Source organism: Nannobrachium achirus, assembly GCF_963921795.1.
Source record: "Nannobrachium achirus genome assembly, chromosome: 23".
Classification (NCBI taxonomy): domain Eukaryota; kingdom Metazoa; phylum Chordata; class Actinopteri; order Myctophiformes; family Myctophidae; genus Nannobrachium; species Nannobrachium achirus.
In genome coordinates, this window is record NC_137830.1 from 26,585,456 (window position 1) to 26,610,654 (window position 25,199).

Below are 25,199 nucleotides of genomic sequence, written 5' to 3' on the forward strand. Positions count from 1 at the left end.
GGCCTTATTTGTGTCCCCATCCGGGGCCAAGCATTTGGGTCCCCATCTAGAATCAATGGAGATAAATGTACTATAATAATAATAATTATTATTATTGTCTTTATAGGAATGGGACGAATACCCCAAAAATATTATTGAACTCAAGTCTCCATGGCGTGACTAATCAATAGAAAAAAAAGTAAGAGTAGTTCACCCCCAAAATGATTTTAGTTTTTTGTCGCATTCCTAAGATAATAATTTTATTACAATAAATTGACCCCCATTGATTCCGGATGGGGACCCGAATGCATTTGGGTCCCCATCCAGAATCGATGGGGGTCTATTTACTATAATACAATTTTTTGTCTTAGGAATGCGGCAAATACAAAAAAGTATTATAGAACTCAAGTCTCCTTGAGTTCTATAATATTTTTTTCTTCTTTTTTTCTAATGATTACTTAAAGTAATCATTAGAAAAAAAGTCATTTTGGGGGTGAACTACTCCTTTAAAGCTGCAACATCTTACCCGGGACTTGGAGCCAGGAAGGTTGTGGTTCTTGCATTCAGTAAACATTGATGGTTGTTGCCGTGTGAGAGATCTTCAAAGGAATTGATGTTAAACTCTTTTTTTGAAAGGCAGGGTTTCAGATGGTTCCACAGTGGTATGTCTGGGAAACAGCTCTATTTAAACCATGATATGGACAATTGGGCATTAGAATTATTATTACCTTATTATTTTTGATTTAATATAAAAATAAAAAGAATCTGTATTTTGCACTAAACACACACATACTTCCCTCAATCAATGAGTACATCATAAACTGCCTAACCCAACCTGATGTGCAAGAATGTATTTGCATTGTATTATAATTGGAACAAGAACTGAGGAAAAATAATAATAGAATTCCTTTTAAACATGTATCAAATGCATTTTATTGCTAAAGGAATTCTTACAAAAAGTGAACTGCAAAGATCGATGCAGTTAACATTTACATTTACAAAAGGTAATTTCTCCAGACTCCTCTATTCACTATCAATCATGCAGTCAAAGGTCATGTTTTAATGTCATTACATCACAACAACAACAACATGGGTTTTACCCCTGTTGTCCAGTGTGGCGCCCTAACGCAGCTACCAGTTTCACCCTCTCACACACTAGGTTCCAGATGTGCACAAATGTGCATGGTACCAGTCATTAGGGCAGCCAACTATCTTTAATTTCTTAGTGCTTATTCAAGTGGTTACTATTCCTATTAATTGAATAATCTTATAGCACTTTTTAAATTATATTTACCTTATTGTATCTAAGAATAAATACAAAAAAAAGAATATATTCTTATAGGCTAATTGTCGTTATATTCCATGAAACCTTTCTTTCCTTGCATTTGAAGACAATGATAGGTGATGCACTGCGAGCTTGGAGATTGTCGATTTTCAGGGGCGAAAAATAAACAAATAACTTTTAAATTGTTAAATAGTACGACATGACACAATCACTTTAACTATCATTATAGCAGTAGTATTATACTAGGCCTACTACTTTCTGCCTTTGCATGTCCGTTTGTGAATTCTCAAATTCCACGTTTGAATGAACCCCTTGCCACATGCAGAACACTCATGAGGTTTTTTCTCTGAGTGAACGTACATGTGTCTACCGCGTGCACTTGCACTGGAGAAGGATTTAGGACAGTGAGTGCAAACATAAGGTTTTTCCCGGGTGTGAGTCCTCATGTGTAGGGTAAGTCCCGTTGACTGAGAGAACCTCTTCCCACACAACTTGCACGCGTGCGGCCTTTCACCAGTGTGCCACATTGTGTGCTTCCCGAGCTCTCCTTTTGTCAAAAACGCCTTCCCGCACTCTGTGCACAAGTAGTTCTTTTCCCCTTTGTGCATGAGCATGTGTCTCTTGTGAGTGTTCGGCTGGATTGACTTCTTCCCGCAGATGTGGCACATGTAAGGCCGTTCGCCCGTGTGCGTGAGCACGTGTGACTGCATCGCTTGCGCGTTGCGGAAGCCGCGCCCGCAGTGCGTGCATACGAAAGGCCGCTCTCCCGTGTGCCCGCGCCGGTGCACGACCAGCTCTGTTTTGCTTGGGTAGCGCTTGCCGCAATCTTCGCAGGAGAAGGGTCGCGTGTGGGTTCTCATGTGATTAAACATTCTTTGCCTGCTAAACCCAATGCCACAGATGCTGCACTTGTGGATTGGTCTCGCCATGGTGGTGACGTGCGCTGCAAGGAAAAAGGACTACAATTAGCTTAGCTGTAGGAAAGGAAACAAATGTTAAATCTCCTTCTTGGCATAATGAGTACTTTTACCTTTGGTACTTAAGTACATTTTGAATTCCAGACATTTAGTTGTAACAAGAGTATTTTTATATTGCATTATTGAAACACTTAAGACATGTTATATGTTTCCACCACAGAGAGAGAGAGAGAGAGAGAGAGAGAGAGCGAGAGCAAAGCATGTTTATGGTACTGTAACTGTATAGCCTATTTCTCACCTCAAATGTTTTCAGATACATATGTTAGTGTACTGTAAAGGACAAAACAAAACAAACCAAACCAACAGTATGGTTTTGGTGTGGCTGGCGGGTACAATATGTGCGGTCTTGAAGTGAGGTGTCGCTCGACAACCAAGCAAACTCGGCTGCTGTCAACCGTCAATGGGGCAGAGATCTGTAGTTGGTTGTTATGTATGTTATGCCTGTTAGGTGTGGCAGGGGCCCTTTCACGAATGCAAAGGAGGTGGTATTTGCAGTAAATTGTTATGCAGTATATTTTGTCTGCATATCACATAGTAGTACAGGGTTTCCCAAAGTGGGTGCCTTGATGCCAGTACGGGGAAAACACCTGAAGTAGTAAACCGTATGTTATATCGCTGCATAGTAGAGAGACGCCTGCAACAAAGCAGAAAGCCCGCAGCACTCCAATTTAGATAGTCTTTTCGGTGCACGGCTCGAAAGAACATGTGAAATGAAGAAAGTTGCCAGCACTCAAAGGAATCTCCTTTTTACAAAAGTTTTTATTTACCTCATACAGGCTCTAACATGAAACACGGACGCGTTTCGACCGTTCAGGTCTTCATCAGCGTGAAACAATATCGCTGCATAGTGCCGCATGTTTGCTCAAAATGCAGACAAAACTTTAAAAGGCATTGAAGGGTCCCGCCTCTACGCTGAGAGCAGAGAGAGGTGTCGGATGTCATCGTGACCAGACGGACTAGACAAGACACACACAGTCCACCACAGACTGTAACTTTCTGTGCGCACTACATTTTTTTTTAGATTTGAATGGTAATTTTAGCATTGGACTCCTTTTTCTCTACAATAAAGTATCAAACAAAACTACAAAACTAGTGGAGGTACTTTTGTGACCTATTGACAAGACATTTGTCAAAGATCGTTTCAGCGGTTTTAAGGATTAGTTTACGGACGCGGACACACACACAGATCTGCAGAATTCTGACCTCTTTTGACACCGTTTCGTGACAGCTGTCTCCCAGAGCTCCTGCTCCTCTTTCTGTTGGAGAAGTTCTGCTGTGGTTTGCTTTGATGAGATGATGCTGTGGATGGAATGGTACCCTGACTCTGAACCAAGGAGCCTGGGAGGAAGGAACATTAAAGAGTGGTGTATGCATAAAATGCTCCTCCTGTTTACAGATTATTGCTGTGGCTTTTGGTTCAATATATCTCTACATGTACTGTTTAACAGGTAAGTATGGGAAATGTGTTCATCTACAACAGGCAGTTCTTAGGGTTACACTGACCTAAACAGACCATACGTGACAATAAATAATAACCAGAAAACTGTTGCCTTATAATACTGGCATACTGTGTGTATCAGCTTTGACAACGTACCGCAGTTCTCTGGAAGCCATTCTTCATCACTTTGCTCCTCTTCCTCAAGGCTGTGATCAGACTGTCTGTCTTTGTCCTCCTCAGTCCTGTGGGGTGACAGCTTCCTCCCAGACCTCCTCCACCTCTTTCTGTTGGAGCAGTTCTGCTGTGGTTTGCTTTGAGGAGATGATGCTGTGGATGGAATGGTGTATGCATAAAATGCTCCGCCTGTTTACAGATCATTGCTGTGGCTTTTGGTTCAATGCAGCTGTGTTAGGCTCTACTTGAGTAGAAGGACCGGATTAGACATAAGAGACAATAAGATAATTAGAAAACAGGAACCTGGGAGGATGGAACATTAAATTAGGCATAGAAAATGTGTTCCTCATCTGTGCATAATACAGTTGTGGTTTTCTTCTTAAAAAAAAAATTAAATACAATCAGAATTTCTCTGGCCCATACATTTGCACATATAATGTGTAGGAAAAAAGTGTAAAAACAATTGGCTAAAGGGGGGGGTGGGGGGGGGGGGTGGGCTATACTTAAAGTAAAGTACAGAGGGGACTGCACATAAGTCCGACCTCCCATAAGGGCGACATCTCATCACTCCGACGGTGGTTAGGGTTAGGCATAGTTTTACTGAGGGTTACGGTTAAGTTTAGGCATAGTTTTACTGAGATTAGGGCTTAGGTATGGTCAGACTAATGGAATAGAATATAGTTATCTGTGGTGCGAATTGTTTGGGGCTGGCATCACACAACCCATCACAGCAGCGAGCCCACCACCAGAAGGGTTTCCCAGCAGCAGCCAAGCAGTCGCAGTTAAAAGCAGTCAGTGGTGTAACGTAACCAAGTACATTTACTTGAGTACTGTAAGTATTTGTACTTAACTTGAGTATGCCAATTTCCAGTACTTATACTTCTATTCCACTACATCTCGGATCTAAATATTTTATTTTTACTCAACTATTTATTTTAAAACCGTAGTTACTAATTACAGATATAAATAATAATATAAAACCATACTTTTATTTAAGAAATACTGCACCTTTTGCACCACTGACGGCAGCAGGCATGCAGCAGGCATGAATAGGAAAAACTGTCTCAATGCAAAGGGATAGTCACTCGACCATGTTCTCTCTTTCTCTTTAAATTCTCTCATTTGCAAATCCCGCCCCATTCTGCCCTGTTACTATGGTGGTACAAATGACCCTGGGCAGATTGTTTTTATAGTGACAGTGAATGGGGGGAGAGGGTATTTTCATTGCCTCATTATTGCAATTTAAAGTACCAAAGGAAAAACATCTAGGTGATATTAATAAAAAGGGAAGACAAAGGTACAGTAGTTACATTGCAAAACAGGGGGTTTCCCCCGAAAATATATGTTTTACTTTTAATTTGTTTAATCCCAGTGGGACAGAATCACCATTGCAGATTATTTTATAGTGGAAGTGGATGGGGAAAAAAGATTGTTCATAGCCTCATTACAGCTATATAAAGTACCAAAAAAACACATCTACGTGATATTAATAAAAAGGGAAGAAAAACGTACAGTAGTTACATAGCAAAACAGTAGTTTTCCCCCGAAAATATATGTTTTAATTAGTTTAATCCTCTGGATCAGACAGAGGAGAAAAATAGAAAGAGAAAGCGCAGTGCATTTTGGGTAGGAAAATGACAGCCAGCCTATAGTTCTCCTCACATAATAGGCTGGCTTTCATAATTCTGCCCATTTAAAATATATGTACCCAATCAAAACTCTTAGTTACATTGATAAGGTCCATGTGAACTAGTTTATTGAAGCTTATTCATTATAATGGGCGAAATCGCTATCACCTCGCGCCGCCGTACTGCACGCTCTCCGTGCCGCGCAGAGCGGACCGTTGTTGAAAGCCTGAAGCAACATTCTCTCACTGCACAACTCCACCCCCGATAGCAAAAAGTGAATGATTTTTTCTGGTTGGCGAGTCAGGGAGTCTCAGGGACCAATCAGAAGGCTGACAAACGGTCTATTGGGTGAAGTTAGCTTGCTTTGATACCGGGAGAGAGAGCGGTTCACCTTCGTGGTGTGGAAGCTTGCATTGACTTTATGAGGTTTATTTTAATTTTTTTCTTAGCAAATTCTCCCCCGGTGTGTAAAGACCTTTTCATACATTTCTATGGGTTGGCTGCACAAAGCCCCAGTGCTTAGGAATACGCATGTATGGAGCATTACTCAAGGAAAGTGTAGAGTGGCAGCAGTGAATCCCTGCCAGAAGCATATAGCAATGGTGGCGAGTATGTGAATAAATACACATGCAATTGGAACATAGTTAAAGATCAAATGATCCTTTGGTTGGAAGCATTTGTAAAGGTATGCACAATGTTTACATGTTTCCTCACCAGCAGTAGCAGTAGTGACTTGGGAATGTGATGATGGTTCTGCTTGGGTCATCAATGCAGCTGGGTCAGCCTCAACTTGAATAGGACCTAAACAGACCATATGTGACAATAAATAATAACCAGAAACCCATTGCCGTACAATACTGGCATACGGGGGCAGGTGGCGCTGTCGCCTCACAGCTAGAAGGTCCTGGGTTCGATTCCCGCTGGAAAGCTGTGGGCTCTGATTAAGGAGTCTTACTAGTCTTTATACTGCCAGCCAGGGCACCTGATGGAGGGGAAAGGAACTGGTTGGAATAACGTGTTCCTTCCACGTGCTACGTCTAGCCGGGGAATCTCAGTCTCAGTCAGTCCGTTGCTCTCCCCAGGTTGGCAGAGGGAGTGTAGCGCTCAGGATTACATTAGATAATTGTTACAGTGTGAAAATGGGTTACATAATCTTGGGATAAAAATGTATAAAAGAATAATTACTTTACCATCAAATAATAACAGTTACTATCAAAACCTCCACCGGCCGCCCGTCTGTCTGTCCATCAAGTCACGTCACACTTTTGCCCTACTCATATCTCCCCCACCGTTGCCCCTATCCATGCCAAACTTTGCACACAAACTCCTTGGCTGCCAAACCACAACCTCCACCTCTCATTTCTCACATGGCCCTCTTCACCACCATGAGAACGATTCTTGCAAAACACATTTTTGGACACTGCTCCTACAGATTTTGCACTAAAATCACACAAATCGGTATACAGTATGTCTACACTCATGTCATCAACATGGATCTGTCCCATATAGCGCCATCATCAGGCAGACTTTTTCAAACACATTTGGACACTGCTCCTACAGATTTTCCCTAAAATTAAGCACAGCGGTACACAGTATGTCTACACTCATGGATCTCTCCCATATAGTGCCACCATCAGGCCGATTTTTACATGCGACCTGACAGTCGCTTATCTCCCGATTAGGGAGTCTTACTGGTAATAATACTGCCATACTGTGTGACAACGTACTGCAGTTCTCTGGAAGCCATTCTTCATCACTTTGCTCCACTTCCTCAATGCTGTGATCAGACTGTCTGTCTTTGTCCTTCTCAGTCCTGTGTGGTGACAGCTTCCTCCCAGTCCTCCTCCACCTCTTTCTGTTGGAGCAGTTCTGCTGTGGTTTGCTTTGAGAAGATGATGCTGTGGATGGAATGATACCCTTTCAATAAAATTAAGTCCCATGTGGTCTATGACATCAGACATCTACAGTATGATGTCACATGCCCATATATGGACATATTGTGTCAGTCTCAAGTGGTCTATGAAGTCAGACCTCAATCATCTCCATATATGGCCCTGTCTGTTTGGCTCTCTTTTATGACCATATATGGTGTTCCATGTCCTCACGGTTCAACTAATTAGTATAACAAATACAAAATAAAAACAGCAATAACATCATGCATTTTTACCAAAGTATGATTTAGGCCTACATTCTTTGGCATGTCCCTGTTGTGTGTGATGGTCTAACGGTTTCTCTAGTTGGGATGGTTCAAACTCCAGAACAGAGGATGAATCACTGAGCAACTCTGCTTTCTGAAACGAAACAAGGAGAACACATTTGTACAAATAAAAGTGGTTAAATGGTACACAAGTCGATCCAGCAGCACAATCACAAGGGACATACACAAGCATACAAAAAGCTAACAACAACAACAACAACAACAATAAAATAATAATAATAATATTAATTCAATCTCATGACTGGCATTTTTTGTTAGGCTGAGGTATTTGTTACAAACCATGAGAATGCCACGATGGCCTCAATCGAAACCAAATGATTGAAATAATTGCGACCGTAAGGTCGCAGTTTAGTATGAAAACCTCCACCGGCCGTCCGTCGGTCACACGTGCGGTCGACCGCACGTCACACGTGCGGTCGACGTGTGATGAGGTCACGATGAGTCATCTATGCCCAAATATAGATTTCTAGGTCAGATGGCCCATAGAGTTTGTGATGTCAAACCTAGCAACCCAATATAAACAAACCTGATGTCAGACCTGAAGTATCCTTTTATACCCATATATGGAGATACAGAGATCTCCATATATGGGCATATTAGAAAGCCCATATATGGGCATATACGGATGACATCAGGGATATCCATATATGGGCATAAAAGGGACAAGGGCTTACAGTTAAGAGATCTCCATATATGGGCATATCAGAAAGCCCATATATGTTCATATACTGATGACATCAGGAATATCCATATATGGGCATAAAAGGGACAAGGACTTACAGTTAAGAGATCTCCATATATGGGCATAAAGGGACAAGGACTGTTACAGTAGATATAGAGATGTCCATATATGGGCATAAATGAACAAGGACTGACAAACACTGAGATCTCCATATAACCTATGGGAATATAAGGGACGAGGACTGTCAGCTTGTAGACCTATTTTCTAAATATTGTTGTACATTAAAAACTTGAAATGGGTCGTTCTGCATAGTACTTGGGATTTGTTGATGTAAATGTTCACATAGTGTAATAATTGGTAAAACAAACTTTTGGCCTATTTGTGGAGATAAGCGACCAACGGTCGCTTATCTCCCGATTAGGGAGTCTTACTGGTAATAATAATAATAATAATAATAGTGTGAAGTGCTATTTATGAGTTGACACTTACCCTGTCATCATCATTTGGAACGTTTGTCACAGAAGATCGATGAGATATGTATGGTTTGACCCACGCCAGGCGTTGGATTATTGCCTTCTGCTTCTTGTTTCTAAGGGCCTTTACGAAACTGCTGCGTATGTACGCCCATTTATTCTTACACTCTTTTGCACTTAATTGTAAGGTTCTGCCGATCTCATTCCAGCTCTGCTCCAAAACGTGTGGCAAACGCAGTGGCGATGTAGTATCATACAGATGGACATGCTTCCTGACCAACTCACAAAGCCGTCTTTCCATGTTCCTCTTGGAAACTGTGAAAGATAAAGTTGGAGTAAAAAGTATTAGTTTGAATTGTCTCTCTTGTTCACCTGATCTCCTGCACAGCCTGTCACTGAGCTATATATCAATGAGCTATATCCTTCACTGTGTTCCGTTGGCTGTGTCCATCTTTCAATGGAACAATACAACCTCCTACATGTCCTACGTAGGTGTAGGACCTACACGTTTCTGCTATTGATCCATACAAACAGTAAGTATTCCTAAGCTCAGGGGATTTGTGTGCAGCCCAGCCGATGAATAGAAATGTTCAGTCAGATAGGCCCCATCTGTATCCTCCATACTTTATAGAGGGGACTTAAAATAAGAATTAATTTTTAATTTGGTTCAATATTTCTATATGTATAACAGCAGGTAAGTATGGGAAATGGTTCATCTACAACAGGCAGTTCTTAGTGTAAAGGCCAGTAAATATCTCCGAAACCGAACATTTGGACTGAGAGTTCCGAATCTCCGACGTGCAGCTTTCTGAACTCTAATTTGAGGTAATGCTTTTTTTGTAGTTGAACCGGACCTTTCCGATGAAAGGTTTGGTTTCTGAGAGCATGGACAAGCCTTTACACAGATCATCAGAAACAGAAGGACCTCATTGGACATACTGTAAGAGACAATAAGATACAATAAATAATAACCAGTTGAAGATCAAATGCTCTTTGATTGGAAGTAGAGATCTGCGCGGGACTGATTTTGTAATCCCATTACCGCCCGCTCCCGCTTGATTTCTGACCAATCCCGCCCACTGCAATGATTTCATTTTTGACCGCCCGCAGACAATTACTGTCTGCCGCTCCCGCCCGCAGCAAACAAATGATGTGCATTTAGTCCTGTGGACTCCCGCGCCGCATAGTACCAACAGCCTATCTCCCAGGAGAGATAGGCTGTTGAGAGCATGCTTTTGCGGGGAGAGAGCATGATTTTGCGGGGTCCGCTGGCTTTACTTTGACCGCCTGCTCCCGCCCACAGGGATTAAAATACCGCCCGCGCCACAAGTATTTGCGTCGGGTCCTGCAGGTCCCGCGGGAGTGCGCTCCCGCTGCAGACCTCTAGTTGGAAGCATTTGTAAATGTATGTGCAGCAATGTTTACATGTTTCCTCGCATCCGCCTGGGTGACAGCATCCGTCAACAGTGGCAACGTGGGAATGCGTTGATGGTTCTGCTTGGGTCATCAATGCAGCTGGGTCAGCCTCAACTTGAATAGGACCTAAACACACCATACGTGACAATAAATAATAACCAGAAAACTGTTGCCTTATAATACTGGCATACTGTGTGTATTAGCTTTGACAACGTACGTAGGAACCTGGGAGGATGGAACATTAAAGAAGGCATAACTAAATTAGTTCCTCATCTGTACAGATTACTGTTGTGGTTTTCTTAAAAAAGTAAAGATAAATAAATTGCAATCAGAATTTCACTGGCCCATACATTTGTGTCCATTGTCATGGATCGGGGCAACGGTGGCGGAGATATGAGTAGGGGAAAAGTATGACGTGACGGACAGACAGACAGCTGGTGGAGGGTTTGATAGTAACTGCGACCTGACGGTCGCAATCATTAAAAGAGCTATCCATCGCTCTTCCTGGCTCCATTTCTAAATCCTTGAAATATCACATTTTACAGCAATATCATAGTGTATACGTTTGCTATTTCCAGCACCCTTTTAGTGGATAAATATGCAGACAGCGTGACTTACATAAATACACAGAGAAAGACAGCCTAATTATTACAATAGTTATAAATTCAATTGAAAAAAAATTGCATGTAACATCATGCATTTCATACACAGTATGATATTACAACATACATTCTTTGGTAGGTCCCTGCTGTGTGTGATGGTCTAGGGGTTTCTCTAGTTGGGCTGGTTCAAACTCCAGGGGAGAAGATGAAGAACTGAGCAACTCTGCTTTCTGAAATGAAACAAGGGGAAGAAATGTTGTATCTACAAATAAAAGTGGTAAAGGGTATATCAAATTGTCTTCTACACACAAGCTCACAACTTTGTTGTTATAATCAAAACAAAGCAATATACCGGGATTAAATCTAATAATAACAATAAAATAATAATTTCTATTTTTAACATCAAGTCAATATTTATTTGCATGTATATTTATTTGCAACTGAGAAATTCTTGTTGCAGCGGATGATACAACTCTAACAAGGAGGCCTCTGAGGAGATAGTGTAGATCATCTATAATCAATACACATCTTTATATTAAGTTGCAGGAATGCCTATTCACACCAGAAAAAGTCATCTGGGCCATAACTGGCCTAATTATCACTCAAAAGGGTAACAATTACAGAATCATCTGCAAATGTAACAATGTGCCTGTCGGCATGTTGACGTCTACAATCATACAGGATATATGTACAAGAGTGGGGAAAGAACATAACCTTGGGGTGAGCATATGGATTATGTTAGTTCTCCAGACAGTTTCACATTCACCCTCTGAGTTCTATTTATGAGGAAATCAAGAACCCAACCCTACCTGAGTCTAAGCTAAAGTTTTTTGCTTAGACTATGCGTATTGCTACCTTCCAGATGTTTAAATAGGAGTGACGGTTCAATAGTGTGATGGTAGCAGACACTCCTATCTCTTAGCCCTGTAGGCTATTCAAATTGCAAAGGGTCCAGGAAACACGCTTCCCTAACAAGTATCTCAAATGACTTCATAACCATGGAGGTTAAGGCAACAGGCCAGCCTAAAGTCATTGAGAGCCTTGGGACAAGGAGGACCAATGGCAACCGGCACCACAATGGAACGCTTAAAGACGGCACCCTCTGCTGAGTAAGAAACAGCTGAAAAATACAATAAAAATAGGGGCTAACTGTTCTGCAGACAGTAAAGATGACGGCCACCTATGTTGTCTGGGCCTGGACTTTTCTTAGGTCCATATCTGACAGGGTGGCTGCCTGCATTTTCAGAGAGCATTTTTCTTTTCTTTTTTTTTGTTCAGGCTTGATCATTGGAAATGCCATTACGTTTGTATTCATCCATCTGTACCACAATGAAAACTCTGATGTGAATGAGGGCATGTGCTCTCTGCAACTCTCTCTCTGTAATTGGTGCATGACCCGACCCCCTGGTGGCAATAATCTGGGTAATAATAATTGAGTTTCTGGCAAATTATACAAATTCAAATAGTAACAGCCTGTACAAAGGTATATCTTTGTAGGCAAATGGGAAACTGGTGTTTTGGGGGAACCTACAATTCTAGATGTAAGATATGACACTTACCATGTCATCATCATTTGGAACATTTGTCACAGATCGGTGAGAAATGTATGGTTTCAACCATGCCAAGCGTTGGAGCCTTTCCAGAACAGGAGGAGATCTCCCCGACTTCCCTCCATGGGCCTTTACAAATTTGCTGCGTAAGTAGACCCATTTATTCTTACACACTATTGCACTTGATTTTAAAGTGCTGCAGATCTCATTCCAGCTCTTCTGGCAAATGTCTTTTCTGTTGTGCAGTGGCGATGTAGCATCATACAGATGTACATGGTTCCTGACCAACTCACAGAGCGCATCTTCAAAACGTCTTTTCATCCTGTTCTTGTAAACTGTGAATGATAAATTGGGAGTAAAACGTATTAGTTTGAATTGTCTCTCTTGTTCATCTGATCTCCCGTGCAGCCTGTCCACTGAGCTATCCTGTGTCTGTCATACACTGTTTTCTGTTTGCTGTGTCCAATTTTCAAAGGATCATTACCACCTCCTACACTTTCTGCTATTGCTCCATACAATTAAAAAAGAAAAAAAATGTATGTATTCCTAAGCGCTATGTGCAGCCCAGCCCAGCCAATGAATACAAATGTCCAGACAGAAAGGCTCCATCTGTATCCGTATCCTCCATACATTACACATGGGCCTTAAATACCCGGTAAACACTGTGGAGTCTAGGGTTCGAATCCACACACAGATGTGCTGAGTGTCAATACAAACACCATGTTCTGGGGAAGCAAGGCGGGCAGGCTGATATTTGTCACTGAAAGTACTCCTATGGGCAGGGCCGGCACCTGTCACTGTGGAATTATGAACTGGAGGAGTTAAAGACCCATGTATACTTAAAGTAAAGTACAGAAACGGATAGACAGGGTATCTTCGTCCATACTCTGCATATATTTCTATGCGTTGGCTGCACAAAGCCCCAGAGCTTAGGAATATGTATGTACGGAGCATTACTCAAGGAAACTGTAGAGTGGCAGCAGTAAATCTCTGTAAGAAGCATATAGATCATCGCAGTGAGGTGTCGGAAGCAAGCTGGCCATTCATTTTTACCATAGGGTTTTTCATTTATCAGCCACAAAGTCGTAGCAATTCAATATACACTTATGTAAAATGGTTCTATATGTTCCTGTAGAACACCCGAGTATGTATGCAATCACTCTAGTTTTAGTAAAAACACGTTTTAATCAAGATCGCACGGAGAAGAACTGCATTTCCCATACTGCTAAACATGTACATCCGGTGAAGTCGACGTCTGTGATTGGTCTAGCTTCTTCTTCTTCTTTCACATATCTTGCGGTTACCGCGGAAGTAGCTACAGCTCCCTGTCTGCCCGGCAGATTATTGCACTTCAGCAGAACTCTGTGAGCGAGTGTCTTTCTTTTACAAATATGATGCACTGTGTTAAAGAATACGATAAGAGCGTCCAAAGAGATGAAAATCACTACATGTCAAGCCATATGCTGGCCTGGATAACTAAACTGAGCGTGATTTAAGGGCTATATTTCAGGAAACAAGTGGCATTCGCAATGCATTCTGGGAGTGTAGTTTCCGCAATTTTAAAAATAATGATGTACACAGCCTTGTACCCTGCCCTTTTTTTCAGCTTTCTAATTAATTATTGCATTTAAAAAAAACTGAATATTGTCATGATTCCTCTCCAGCCGAGGTGGCTTTGTCCGAGGCTTAAAAACGTTTAAATAAATACTCTATGAAATGTCTATGGAAGAAATGAATGGGGAAAACGCTTCCGACACCAGAGTGAAGACGGGGTGGGGCTTCAACTGCGATGCTCTATAGCAATGGCGACACATATGCAAATAAATATACGTGCAGCTGGAACATTGTTGAAGATCAAATGCTCCTTTGGTTGGAAGCATTTGTAGTGTATGTGGAATGTTTACATGTTTCCTCGCATCCGCCTGGGTGACCGCATCCGTCAGCAATAGCAACGTGGGAACATGATGATGGTTCTGCTTGGGTCATCAATGCAGCTGGGTCAGCCTTAACTTGAATAGGACCTAAACACACCATACGTGACAATAAATAATAACCAGAAAACCACTGCCTTATAATACTGGCATACTGTATATCAGCCATGATAACATACTGCAGTTTTCCAGAAGCCATTCTTCATTGCTCTGCTTCCCCTCCGCACCCTCCTCTTCCTCAATGCTGTGATCGTTCCATGGTGGAAGCCATTCTTCATCGCTCTGCTTCCCCTCAGCACCCTCCTCTTCATCAAGGCTGTGATCAGACTGTCTGTCTTTGTCCTCCTGTGGTGACAGCTTCCTCCCAGACCTCCTGCACCTCTTTCTGTTGGTGCAGTTCTGCTGTGGTTTGCTTTGAGATGATGCTGTGGATGGAATGGTACCCTGACTCTGAACCAAGGAGCCTGGGAGGGAGGAACATTAAAGAATTATTCATGAATAAAATACTTCCTCCTGTGTACAAATTGAAGGAAGCTTCTGGTGACACAAGTGACTACACCTGAAAACAGAGCGATGCAGCGTGTCGACTGTGTGAAAAACTCTGGCGTGCAATGGTGTCGGGCGCCGAAAGTAGCCGATCTAACAAGCCCACAACGGATTCCACAATGTGTGACGTGTTGTGAAATCATCAACATTGTACCAAAGGTTCCTACCAATAAAGTCCTACAGTACTACTACTACTACTACAACTGTGAGGAATCGAAATTCAGTCATCATTGTAAAGTAGCGTTGATTGAAAATCTTGCATTTATGCAATTATCTTGTGCCTTTTTTATTCATCAGTTCATCACTGGCACCGGCACCTTTTAAAAGCACTGGTTTAGCATCTGTATCGGATAAATAAAACCCAAACATTACCCAACCTTATGCATTACAGTATATCCAGCTCGATTTAACAACATACATTCTATGGCATTATCTTGTTGTGTGTGATGGTCTAACAGTATCTTCAGTTGGGCTGGTTCAAACTCCAGTTGTCCACATTCTTCCAGAAGAGAGGGGGCAGTGCTGAGCAACTCTGCTGTCTGAAATGAACATTTACAAATAGAAGTGTTAAAACATCAAATTATGCTCTAGTCTACACACTAGCTCACAATTGTGTCCCATAACAGCTGCAGGTTGTATTCCCAAAATGTCCATGAACAACACACTTAAAGGAAAACAAGGGTTATTTTAGATTGTAATTAGAGAAAAGAAAATATGTGTTAAAATGTACTACTACTAAACTGTTCATTTACTGCTTTCTATTGTTTTAGCGATTTTTATTTCAGTGGCTACATATGTCTTTTTAGACACAATAGTCGGGGGCCTAAGGGAGATGACATGGTAATCTCGCGCTAATTAGTCTAAAAGCACGAAATTTTGCACAGATGTATCCCAGGGCATGCTCTAATGATTTAGCTAGGGCGCCCGAGTCGCCGACCTTCGGGGTCGCCACAGCGGCCAAATCAAGTTGGGCTCCCATCAACTTTCTATACAGGAGGAAAATACCCAGAAAAACACTTTTTTTCTGGGTATTTAAGTTGGATTTGAGGGGTCTAACTAGGGGTTTGTAATGATGCTGAATCCATTGCAAGCATTTGTTTTGCGCAAAAAACATTCCTTGGGCTATAAATGGCCCAAGAAAACGATGGTTTAGTGATGAAAAGTGATGCGTCATCACTTTTCAGAGTTTTTTGGGTGTTTTCTGGAGCTGTGGCGACCCCGAAAGTCGAGATATCCTTAAGTCCTCCGACTACAATAAGCCAGAGATTTCTTTATTACTATTTACAGTAACACTACTAGCCCACAAGTCACATGTGCCCATGAAAGATTGCAGTGCATCTTGGGAATGGGCTAATTGCATCTAAAAATACATATTTAGCCACTTGTACACATGCCCCCAACCACTGAAATCAAAATAATTACAATCCCTAAAACAATAGAAAGCAGTCAATTACAACACTCATCTTTTCTTGTCTCCAATTACAATCTAAAATATGAATCCTTGTTGTAAAGTTCTTGGACCCTCATTCTGACAATACCCATCCAATGGCATCCATAGACCCTACCTTAGGTTCGTATAAAACCAAAAGGCTGGTAAATAAGTCAAGCCTACAGTACATTATTCAATACTGTACCTGTTTGATGTCTGGTAAAGGCAGCAGTTTATCCAATCTGGAGATGAATTCCCACACCAGAGTCTGTAGGTCTGCTCCGTGACAAGGACCACTGGGTGCTGGCTGATGACGTAAGGGCAGAATGGCCACAGTGTGAGTGTGAGTGAGTATGGAACATCAAGTCAGACTTCCATCATCTACTTCTACTAAATCACTTTTTAAACAAAGCTCTCACCGTTGCTCTCAGTCCGAGCAGAAGGTGAACCTTCTCTGTGTCACTCAGCAGGTGCGGAACCACCTCTGTCACCAACTGCAACAGCTCCTCCACCTTCCCATAATGCACCACGTTACAATGCTGAACCACCTGCCAGGCAAACGCTGACAACAGCCGCAAGGTTGGAACCATCAGAGACAAGGTGGAGCAGGTCAGTTGGCCTCCTGAAAGTGGGGATGAAGGAAAGGTTGTCAGGAACAACGTGGAACTCTCAACAAAGTCAGGGGATATTGATACAATTTGGGTATTCCTTACCAAGACATGTCTTCACCAATGTGCGTCTAAAGGTGTCTACTATCACATCTAACAAAGTTTGAAAATCCCTAGGGTAATCTGTGTCTCATAGGAGGGCTGTGGGCAGTTCAGAAACTGCCAGGGACATCATTGATGGGGAATCCAAGATATCTAATAGGAACTGCAGGCTTTCTATTCCTGAAAAGTTGCAATGTTATAATGGAAGCCATTGTTCTCGTGAAAATAAAAATCTAAATATATCCTGTATATTTGTATTTGTTAAAAAGAATCTGACGAACGATGATGTCACTGGCAGACAAGCTTTTGAACTGCCCACAGCTCTCTTTAATAACCGAGTAAATAAAATTGTGCTATTTTATCTTGAACATTAGGACCAAGTATATATAAACACAGGTTCAGTACTATACTTGATATTACTACTATAATGTACTTATTGTTATATCACACATTGACAGGTGCGTTGTGGTTAATCACACCTGTCAATTTGTGGGCCCCATCTGTCTTTAGTGCTGCTCTGTGTGTGTGTGTGTGTGTGTGTGTGTGTGTGTGTGTGTGTGTGTGTGTGTGTGTGTGTGTGCGCGCGTGCGTGCGTACAGTATAGTGCAGTGTGTATGTTGACAAAAATGGACATCCACTCAGCATTGTAAATATAACAATAACAGACCAATATAACCCCCAAATAATCCAGGAGCAAAAACACCTGTTATTATGACTATGAGACAACATTAGAGTCCCTGTACTGTACTGGACATAGCTCTGGTCCAGAGCTTCAGTTGCACTGACGCTCTGACAGGTGGCTTGCTAAAAGACTAGACCACGATTTCTCTACCCCATACGAGGGCTCAACTTCGGTCAAAATAAACTAAACTACTTCGCTACTCACCTAACCAAAGGTAGTTTTGCGTTGTTGAAAGTCTATTCTCCGCGGTGGGAAACGGGGTCCACCCTATGTTCCCCAGGTTCTATGTTCCCCACTTACCCCCCAAAAAGGTTCTATGTTCCCCAGGTTCTATGTTCCCAACGCACCCTCCCCACAAAAGGTTCTATATTCCCCTCTCAACCAAAAACAGGATCTACTGTATGTTCCCCACAAAAAAATGTATGTTCCCCACTCAAATGCAGGAAATGGTGGGACATCTTGCCCAGGTGCCCAGATGTCTCCACCCCTAAGTGCCCACTTGTCTATGTGCCCACTCGTCCAAATGCCCACATGTCCCTATTGCCCACATGTCCAGGTGCCTACTCGTCCAGATGCCCAGACATAACAAAAGTATGGTGTCCAGATGTCCCTAGTGCCCCCTGTCCCACTAGTATTCGTAATCTCTCCCCATTATTGGGTGTTTTGAGTTATTATGAGTTATTAATAATTATAAAGGAATGTTTCCTGCATTTTTGGATAAGTGGGGAACATAGAACCTATTGCAAGTTGAGGGGGGTCTGGGGGGAACATAGAACCTTTTTCTGTGGGGGTAAGTGGGGAACATAGAACCTGGGGAACATAGGACCTTTTTTTGGATGAGCGGGGAACATAGAACCTTTTTTGGGGGGGTAAATGGGGAACATAGAACCTGGGGAACATAGAACCTTTTTTGGGGGGGTAAATGGGGAACATAGAACCTGGGGAACATAGGTACGGTCCCGTGGGAAACCTCTCAGCACCCCATCCACTCTGTAAAATACATTATTTTTGTCATGAAATAAAATGCACCCACCTCGACTCGAGCCACCCCAGCAGCCACCGCAGAGTTGGATGTATTTCATGACAAAGATAATGTATTTTGCAGAGTGGGCGGGGTGCTGAGAGGTTTCCCACCGCGGAGAATATACTTTCAACAATGCAAAACTACCTTTGGTTAGGAGAGTACTGTAGTGAAGTAGTTTAGTTTATTTTGACTGAAGTTGAGCCCTCGTAGGGGTAGAGAAATCCAGCCGCCCACCAGAGCTCTGAGCTACTGCTACACAGCCTACACTATCATGAATACCAATGACGTTTCTTACCAGCAGCATCGTTAGACCTTTGTTGATCCATATTCCTCGATTCGTTGAAAACCTTTTATACTTTCAGTAGAACCTGATGGTAACGGCAGCTAGTTAGTTAGCCATGCTGCTAATGTCCTGAGTTGTCCTGGTGACTCTATGGTCAACACTCGTTTTATCAACATGCTGTTTATGTCTGGAAACATGTTGTTTAAAAAGGTTAATTAAATTGTCACTTGGAGTGATATACGGAGCTCAAACATTCATTGTTTACAACTACACTGGAAGGCTGCAACACTTCCGGGTCTTATTTCTTCAAAATAAAGCACTCTCCTATCACAGCAGCTCACACTGACTGCTGCTGCAATGTTCACAGTAAAGAGTGATACCCTCTCCTTGTCCTTTGAGAATGCGGGTGATACCCTCTCCTTGTCCTTTGAGAATGCGGGGGGAGGGTTTCGTCCAATTCATTCTCTATCGAAGTCACATGGTTATCATGCCTCTTCCATCTCCGAGCCTCTTGGCTTAAATCAAGCTTGAGCATGAAACCATGATGTGACTTCCACAGAGAATGAATTGGACAACACCCCCCCCCCCCCCTCATTCTCAAAGGACAAGGAGAGGGCATTTACTGTTTGTAGGAAGCCTTACCCGGGACTTGCAGACTAGTGGTTGAGGTTCTTGCATTCAGTACTCTTCTTGGTTGTTGCCATGTGAGATATCTTCAAGGAATTGGTGTTGTCTGGGAAACACAGCTCTATTTAAACCATGGTAGGCTATGGGCAGTGTGTGATGTGAACAAAAGTGCAAAGCCCTGATCATGAAATACTTGGCAGTTTAATAATTTGTAATAGCATTAATTATTAATATTACTTTATTACCCCTAAAACACATACACACGAGTAAAAGAAGGTATACAGTATGATGGTGTTTATTTGCATTGGATTATCATTGGAAAATTAAGAATATAATTTGTTTTAAACATTCATAACATCAAATAAACAACATTTAAAATATCCCCACCAAAATACCAGTTAGTAATATGTTTTTGAAAAAGGACATGACAACAAGGTAACTACACAATCCCTTTACTATCATAGTATTTGCATGTCTGAATGTGAGTTTTCAAATTCCATTTTTTAGACATGTTTGAGACTTTATTAAGCACTTTGTTTGTGAAATCTGAATGTTTGTGTAGTTTGTATAGGCTATCGAATTTGCCTCCGCCAACCAAAGTAAGTCCTCATCCATGGCGGTTGTACGTCATGTTATCAGTGACCGTCATGTTTCAGGGCTAGTATCTGGTGTGCTTTAACAGCTCTCCAGATGATTTCCCCCCCTAGTATGCTGCCATGTAGCTGTGGTGTCAGCGCACAGCCACCCACACACATAGGTGCCGCTTGACACCGCCGCTTATGGTTGCTCTGAGAAATTGGTCTTTATGTGCTTTTTACATGTCTGGATGTGCAATTTCCAATTCCAGCGTTGTGCGAACCCCTTTCCACATTTAGAACACTCAAAAGGTTTTTTCTCCGAGTGAATGAACATGTGTCTTCCAAGTTTACCTGAGGAGGAGAAGGCTTTGGGACAGTGAGTACAACCGTAAGGTTTTTCCCCAGTGTGAATCCTCTCATGCGGAATAAGTGTCCCAGAACGAGCAAACCTCTTCCCACACAGCTTGCACGTAAACGGCCTTTCACCAGTGTGGGTTCTTGTGTGCTTTGATAACTCTCCGGACGTCAAAAACGCCTTCCCACACTCAGTGCACAAGTAGTTCTTTTCCCCCTTGTGCATGAGCATGTGTCTCTTGTGAGTGTGCTGCTGGATCGACGTCTTCCCACAGATGTGACACGTATAACGCCGTTCACCTGTGTGAGTGTGCACGTGTGACTGCAGCGCTTGCGCGTTGCGGAACCCACGTCCGCAGTATGTGCACGTGAAGGGCCGCTCGCCCGTGTGCACGCGCCTGTGCTGGTCCAGCATTTCTTTGCTTGCACAGCGCTTGTCGCAATGGTCGCATGTGAAGGGCCGCGTGTGGGTTCTCACATGCCGTATCATATAGACCAATTTGCAGAACGAACGCTCGCAGAATGTGCATGTGAAGGGTTGCACGCCTGTGTGCACGCGCCGGTGCAGGGCCAGTTTTCGTTGGGTTGGGTAGCTCTTGTCGCAGTGATCACAGGGGAAGAGCTGCATGTGGATCATCATGTGACGTCTCAGTTTGCTCTCTGTGGTAAATCCATTGTCACAGAGGCTGCACATTTGTCCCTCCATGGCGGTGACGTCCGCTGCAAGGAAAAGGACAGATTAACTTGCTGTAGGAAACAAATGTTAAAGGAGTAGTTCCCTGTAGGAAACAAATGTTAAAGGAGTAGTTCACCCCCAAAATGACTTGTCCTATTTATTACTCACGCCATGGAGACGCATTCCTAAGACAAACATTTGATTATAGTTAATTTACCCCCATTGATTCCAGATGGGGACCTGAATGCATTTGGGTCCCCAACCGGAATCAATGGGGGTACATTTATTGAAATCAAATTTTTGTCTTAGGAATGCAGGAAAAAACAAAAATATTATTGAACTCAAGTCTCCATTGCGAGAGTAATCAATAGAAAAAAAGTCATTTTAGGGGTTAACTACTCCTTTAAATCTCCTCTTGGCGTGACTACTTTTTTGAAGCCTTTATCCATGTCAAACAGAGGCTGCTGCAGGTGTTGCAGCCAATCAGTCTGCCATCTGGGACGTAAAACTAGGAGGAGAGTGAAAGGCAGCGCAAAGCATGTTTACAGTACTGCATAGCCTATTTCGCCAAATATCGATATAGACTTAATTAATTTGCACAGACCTGTTCTGACATCCGGGGCTGCTGAATGGCCGATGAATGGCCAAGACAGAATTAATTTGCGCTGACCTGTTCTGACATCACAACACCTTACCCCAGCCCAGCAGAAGGATATAGCATCATATTGTGATGTCAGAACAGGTGAGCTATATCCTCCTGCTGAGCTGGAATGATATTGATGACATCAGGGATCTCCATATATGGGGCTATATCCTTCTGCTAAACTGGGATGATATTGATGACATCAGGGATCTCCATATGTGGGGTTATATCCTATATCCTTCTGCTGAGCTGGGATGAGGTGATGTCAGAACAGGTCAGCTATATTGTGATGTCAGAACAGTGACAAATTAATGAGGGATTAAAAGTGACAAAGACGAGCGACAGAGAAGAGTGAGAACTTAATGAGAGATTTTGAGTGACAGACAGGATCTGGAGGCTTTCGCAAGGCTGTCGCAACGCTTGTTGTCAACAAATCATTCAATCTGACATCAACCACATGAGACTGATACAGTATATGTCCATACCGGTATATGCATGGGCATTCAGATGAGCTTGAAAGGGACAAGGACGGAATGATTAGCAGTAGCACCGCTCCAATAGGGACAAGGACTGACAGATACAGAGATATTTGCGATTCGCCTTTAAGTGTGACTCGCCTCAAGGAAACTACACTTGCCATTTCCAATTGCATCTTTCTAGTTCCTATTTTTATTGTTATTATTAGTATTATTATTATTGATTGGCGATAGTAGTGGTAATAGTTAAGAAGAGGTAATACACTTTTATAATTGTTTGCTTAACTCTTCATCCATTGTGTGAAATATCTCAGTTTTCCTTGAGATTCACATGGACCACATTCTCTGTATGTGACATAATGGCATTCACAGCAGCACTAAACACAGTGGTGGACAGTAAACACAAATTGCCAGAGATTATCACAATTACCTTGCAAAGGAACATGATTTGTCAGGTTATTTATTTGCATCATTGCAATTGAACATAAAAAAGAAAGGAAATACAAATTGGAATACAAACAAAAATCCAGAATGTATCTAAATATATTAGCAAACATCTTAAAAAAAATCTAACCAAGTTTGAAGTGAGCGGTGAATGTGAGCAGTTCATTTTGTTAAGCTATACCCTGTGTGTGTGTGTGTGTGTGTGTGTGTGTGTGTGTGTGTGTGTGTGTGTGTGTGTGTGTGTGTGTGTGTGTGTGTGTGTGTGTGTGTGTGTGTGTGTGTGTCTCAACAGGGCCACTTGGTCACCCAGGCCTGCCACTTGTCACCCAGCGGTATTGCAGCTCATGCTACAAAGTTACAAACATACATACTGTAGTTACATACAGACCCAGTCACGCATAGGAAACGGTTTGACCACCGCTCAAAAAAGGAAAAGAAAACTCTAATCAGAGCAACCAAGTTCCACCCACCCAGACACTAATTTCTCTATTTAACAGTCCAGATGTGCACAAAGGTGCACATTCCCGACAATTAGTCCTGCAACTATCGGTTACCTTTTCGATTCTTACACCAACACCTAAACACACACAAGATTTAGTGCGTCCTCTACAGACAGACAGATGCAGACAATCATAGTTTTGAAGTTCTCCGATACCGTTGGTCCAACCTATTTACCACTTGGCACTGCACATCCTCGGGGTGCCAAGTTTGAGGTCAATTGGCCGTACAGTGTCCGAATTATGCTCGGCATATAGAAGAGCATTGCTTCTGATATTTTGTTAATTCATAGATTATTAGTAGCAGTGGTAGTAGTAGTAAGTACTGTACTACTGCTTTTACATTTGCCACTCTCAATGTGTACTCTTAAGGTGTAATGTTCTGCAAACCCCTTGCCACATTTAGAACACTCAAAAGGTTTTTTCTCTGAGTGAATGAACATGTGTCTTTTGCGTGCACTTGAGGAGGGGAAGGCTTTGGGACAGTGAGTACAACCGTAAGGTTTTTCCCCAGTGTGACTCCTCTCATGCAGAATAAGTGTCCCAGAACGAGCAAACGTCTTCCCACACAGCTTGCACGTGAACGGCCTTTCACCAGTGTGGGTTCTTGTGTGCTTTGATAGATCTAAAAACGCCTTCCCACACTCTGTGCACAAGTAGTTATTTTCCCCCTTGTGCATGAGCATGTGTCTCTTGTGAGTGTGCTGCTGGATCGACGTCTTCCCACAGATGTGACACGCGTAAGGCCGTTCACCTGTGTGAGTGTGCACGTGTGACTGCAGCGCTTGCGCGTTGCGGAACCCACGTCCGCAGTATGTGCAAGTGAAGGGCCGCTCGCCCGTGTGCACGCGCCGGTGCTGGTCCAGCATTTCTTTGCTTGCACAGCGCTTGTCGCAATGGTCGCAGGTGAAGGGCCGTGTGTGGGTTCTCACGTGACGTATCATATAGTCCAATTTGCAGAACGAACGCTCGCAGTATGTGCATGTGAAGGGCCGCACGCCCGTGTGCACGCGCCGGTGCAGGGCCAGTTTTCGTTGGGTTGGGTAGCTCTTGTCGCAATGATCACAGGGGAAGAGCCGCATGTGGATTATCATGTGACTTCTCAGTTTGCTCTCTGTGGTAAATCCATTGCCACAGAGGCTGCACGTATGGATTGTTCTCTCCATGGCGGTGACGTCCACTGCAAGGAAAAGGACTGATTAACTTGCTGTAGGAAACAAAATGTTAAATCTCCTCTTGGCGTGACTACTTTTTTGCAGCCTTTATCCACGTCAAACAGATGCTGCTGCAGGTGTAGCGGCCAATCACAGTCTGCCATCTGGGACATAAAACTAGGAGGAGAGTGAAAGGCAGCGCAAAGCATGTTTATGGTACTGCATAGCCTATTTCTCACCTTAAATGTTTTCAGATACATACTTTTGTGCACTGTAAAGGATCCAACAAACCAAACCGACAGTGTGGTTGGAAATGGAAGCTCTTGCTCCAACAGGGGCACCTTAATTTTTGTTTCATCTGACCACAGAAGGCCTTGTCATCGTCCATGTGAAAATTGCAGAATGGAGAGGTCTGCAATTTTCCCTTTTCTGATTTGACAATATAATCAAATCCTAGATTAGCGGATTGTCAAGCTTCACATGACAATATATATATATATATATACTGTATATACTAGAAAGATGCAATTGGAAATTGCAAGTTTGGTTGCCTTAATTGCAAGTTTGGTTGCCTTGAGGCGAGTCACACAAATCTCTGTATCTGTCAGTCCTTGTCCCTATTCGAGCGGTTCTAACCATTGCATCCATGTCCCTTTTATGCCCATATATGGAGATCCATGATGTCATCAATATTAAGCCCATATCTTGGAAAAGCCTATATAT

General features: G+C 42.6%; 2 protein-coding genes across 2 annotated transcripts in view; both read right to left on the bottom strand.

Annotated features, from left to right (window-relative positions):
* Positions 1-1,630: 1,630 nt before the first annotated feature.
* LOC308308446 (uncharacterized protein) lies at positions 1,631-19,171 on the bottom strand (the record flags this gene model as incomplete). Its single annotated transcript, XM_080753862.1, has 17 exons — positions 19,040-19,171; positions 16,748-16,950; positions 16,534-16,635; positions 15,318-15,438; positions 14,533-14,817; positions 14,327-14,443; positions 12,432-12,757; positions 11,000-11,102; positions 10,280-10,396; positions 8,871-9,169; positions 7,670-7,772; positions 7,209-7,379; positions 6,196-6,282; positions 3,836-4,006; positions 3,445-3,579; positions 1,828-2,090; positions 1,631-1,648 (listed from the first exon to the last, which is right to left on the bottom strand). The coding sequence occupies exons 1-17, from the start codon at positions 19,068-19,070 to the stop codon at positions 1,631-1,633; spliced, it is 2,652 nt and encodes an 883-aa protein (XP_080609988.1). The 5' UTR covers positions 19,071-19,171.
* A 183-nt stretch (positions 19,172-19,354) lies between these two features.
* LOC308308448 (uncharacterized protein) overlaps positions 19,355-25,199 on the bottom strand; it is a gene marked incomplete at its 3' end in the record, with an annotated part of 42,458 nt that continues 36,613 nt past the window's right edge. The window contains exons 21-23 of the mRNA XM_080753864.1: positions 23,966-24,502; positions 20,584-21,306; positions 19,355-19,452 (exon numbers count right to left, since the gene is read on the bottom strand). Of these exons, the coding sequence (XP_080609990.1) occupies positions 19,355-19,452; positions 20,584-21,306; positions 23,966-24,502 (1,358 nt within the window). The remainder of the gene's footprint in view (positions 19,453-20,583; positions 21,307-23,965; positions 24,503-25,199) is intronic.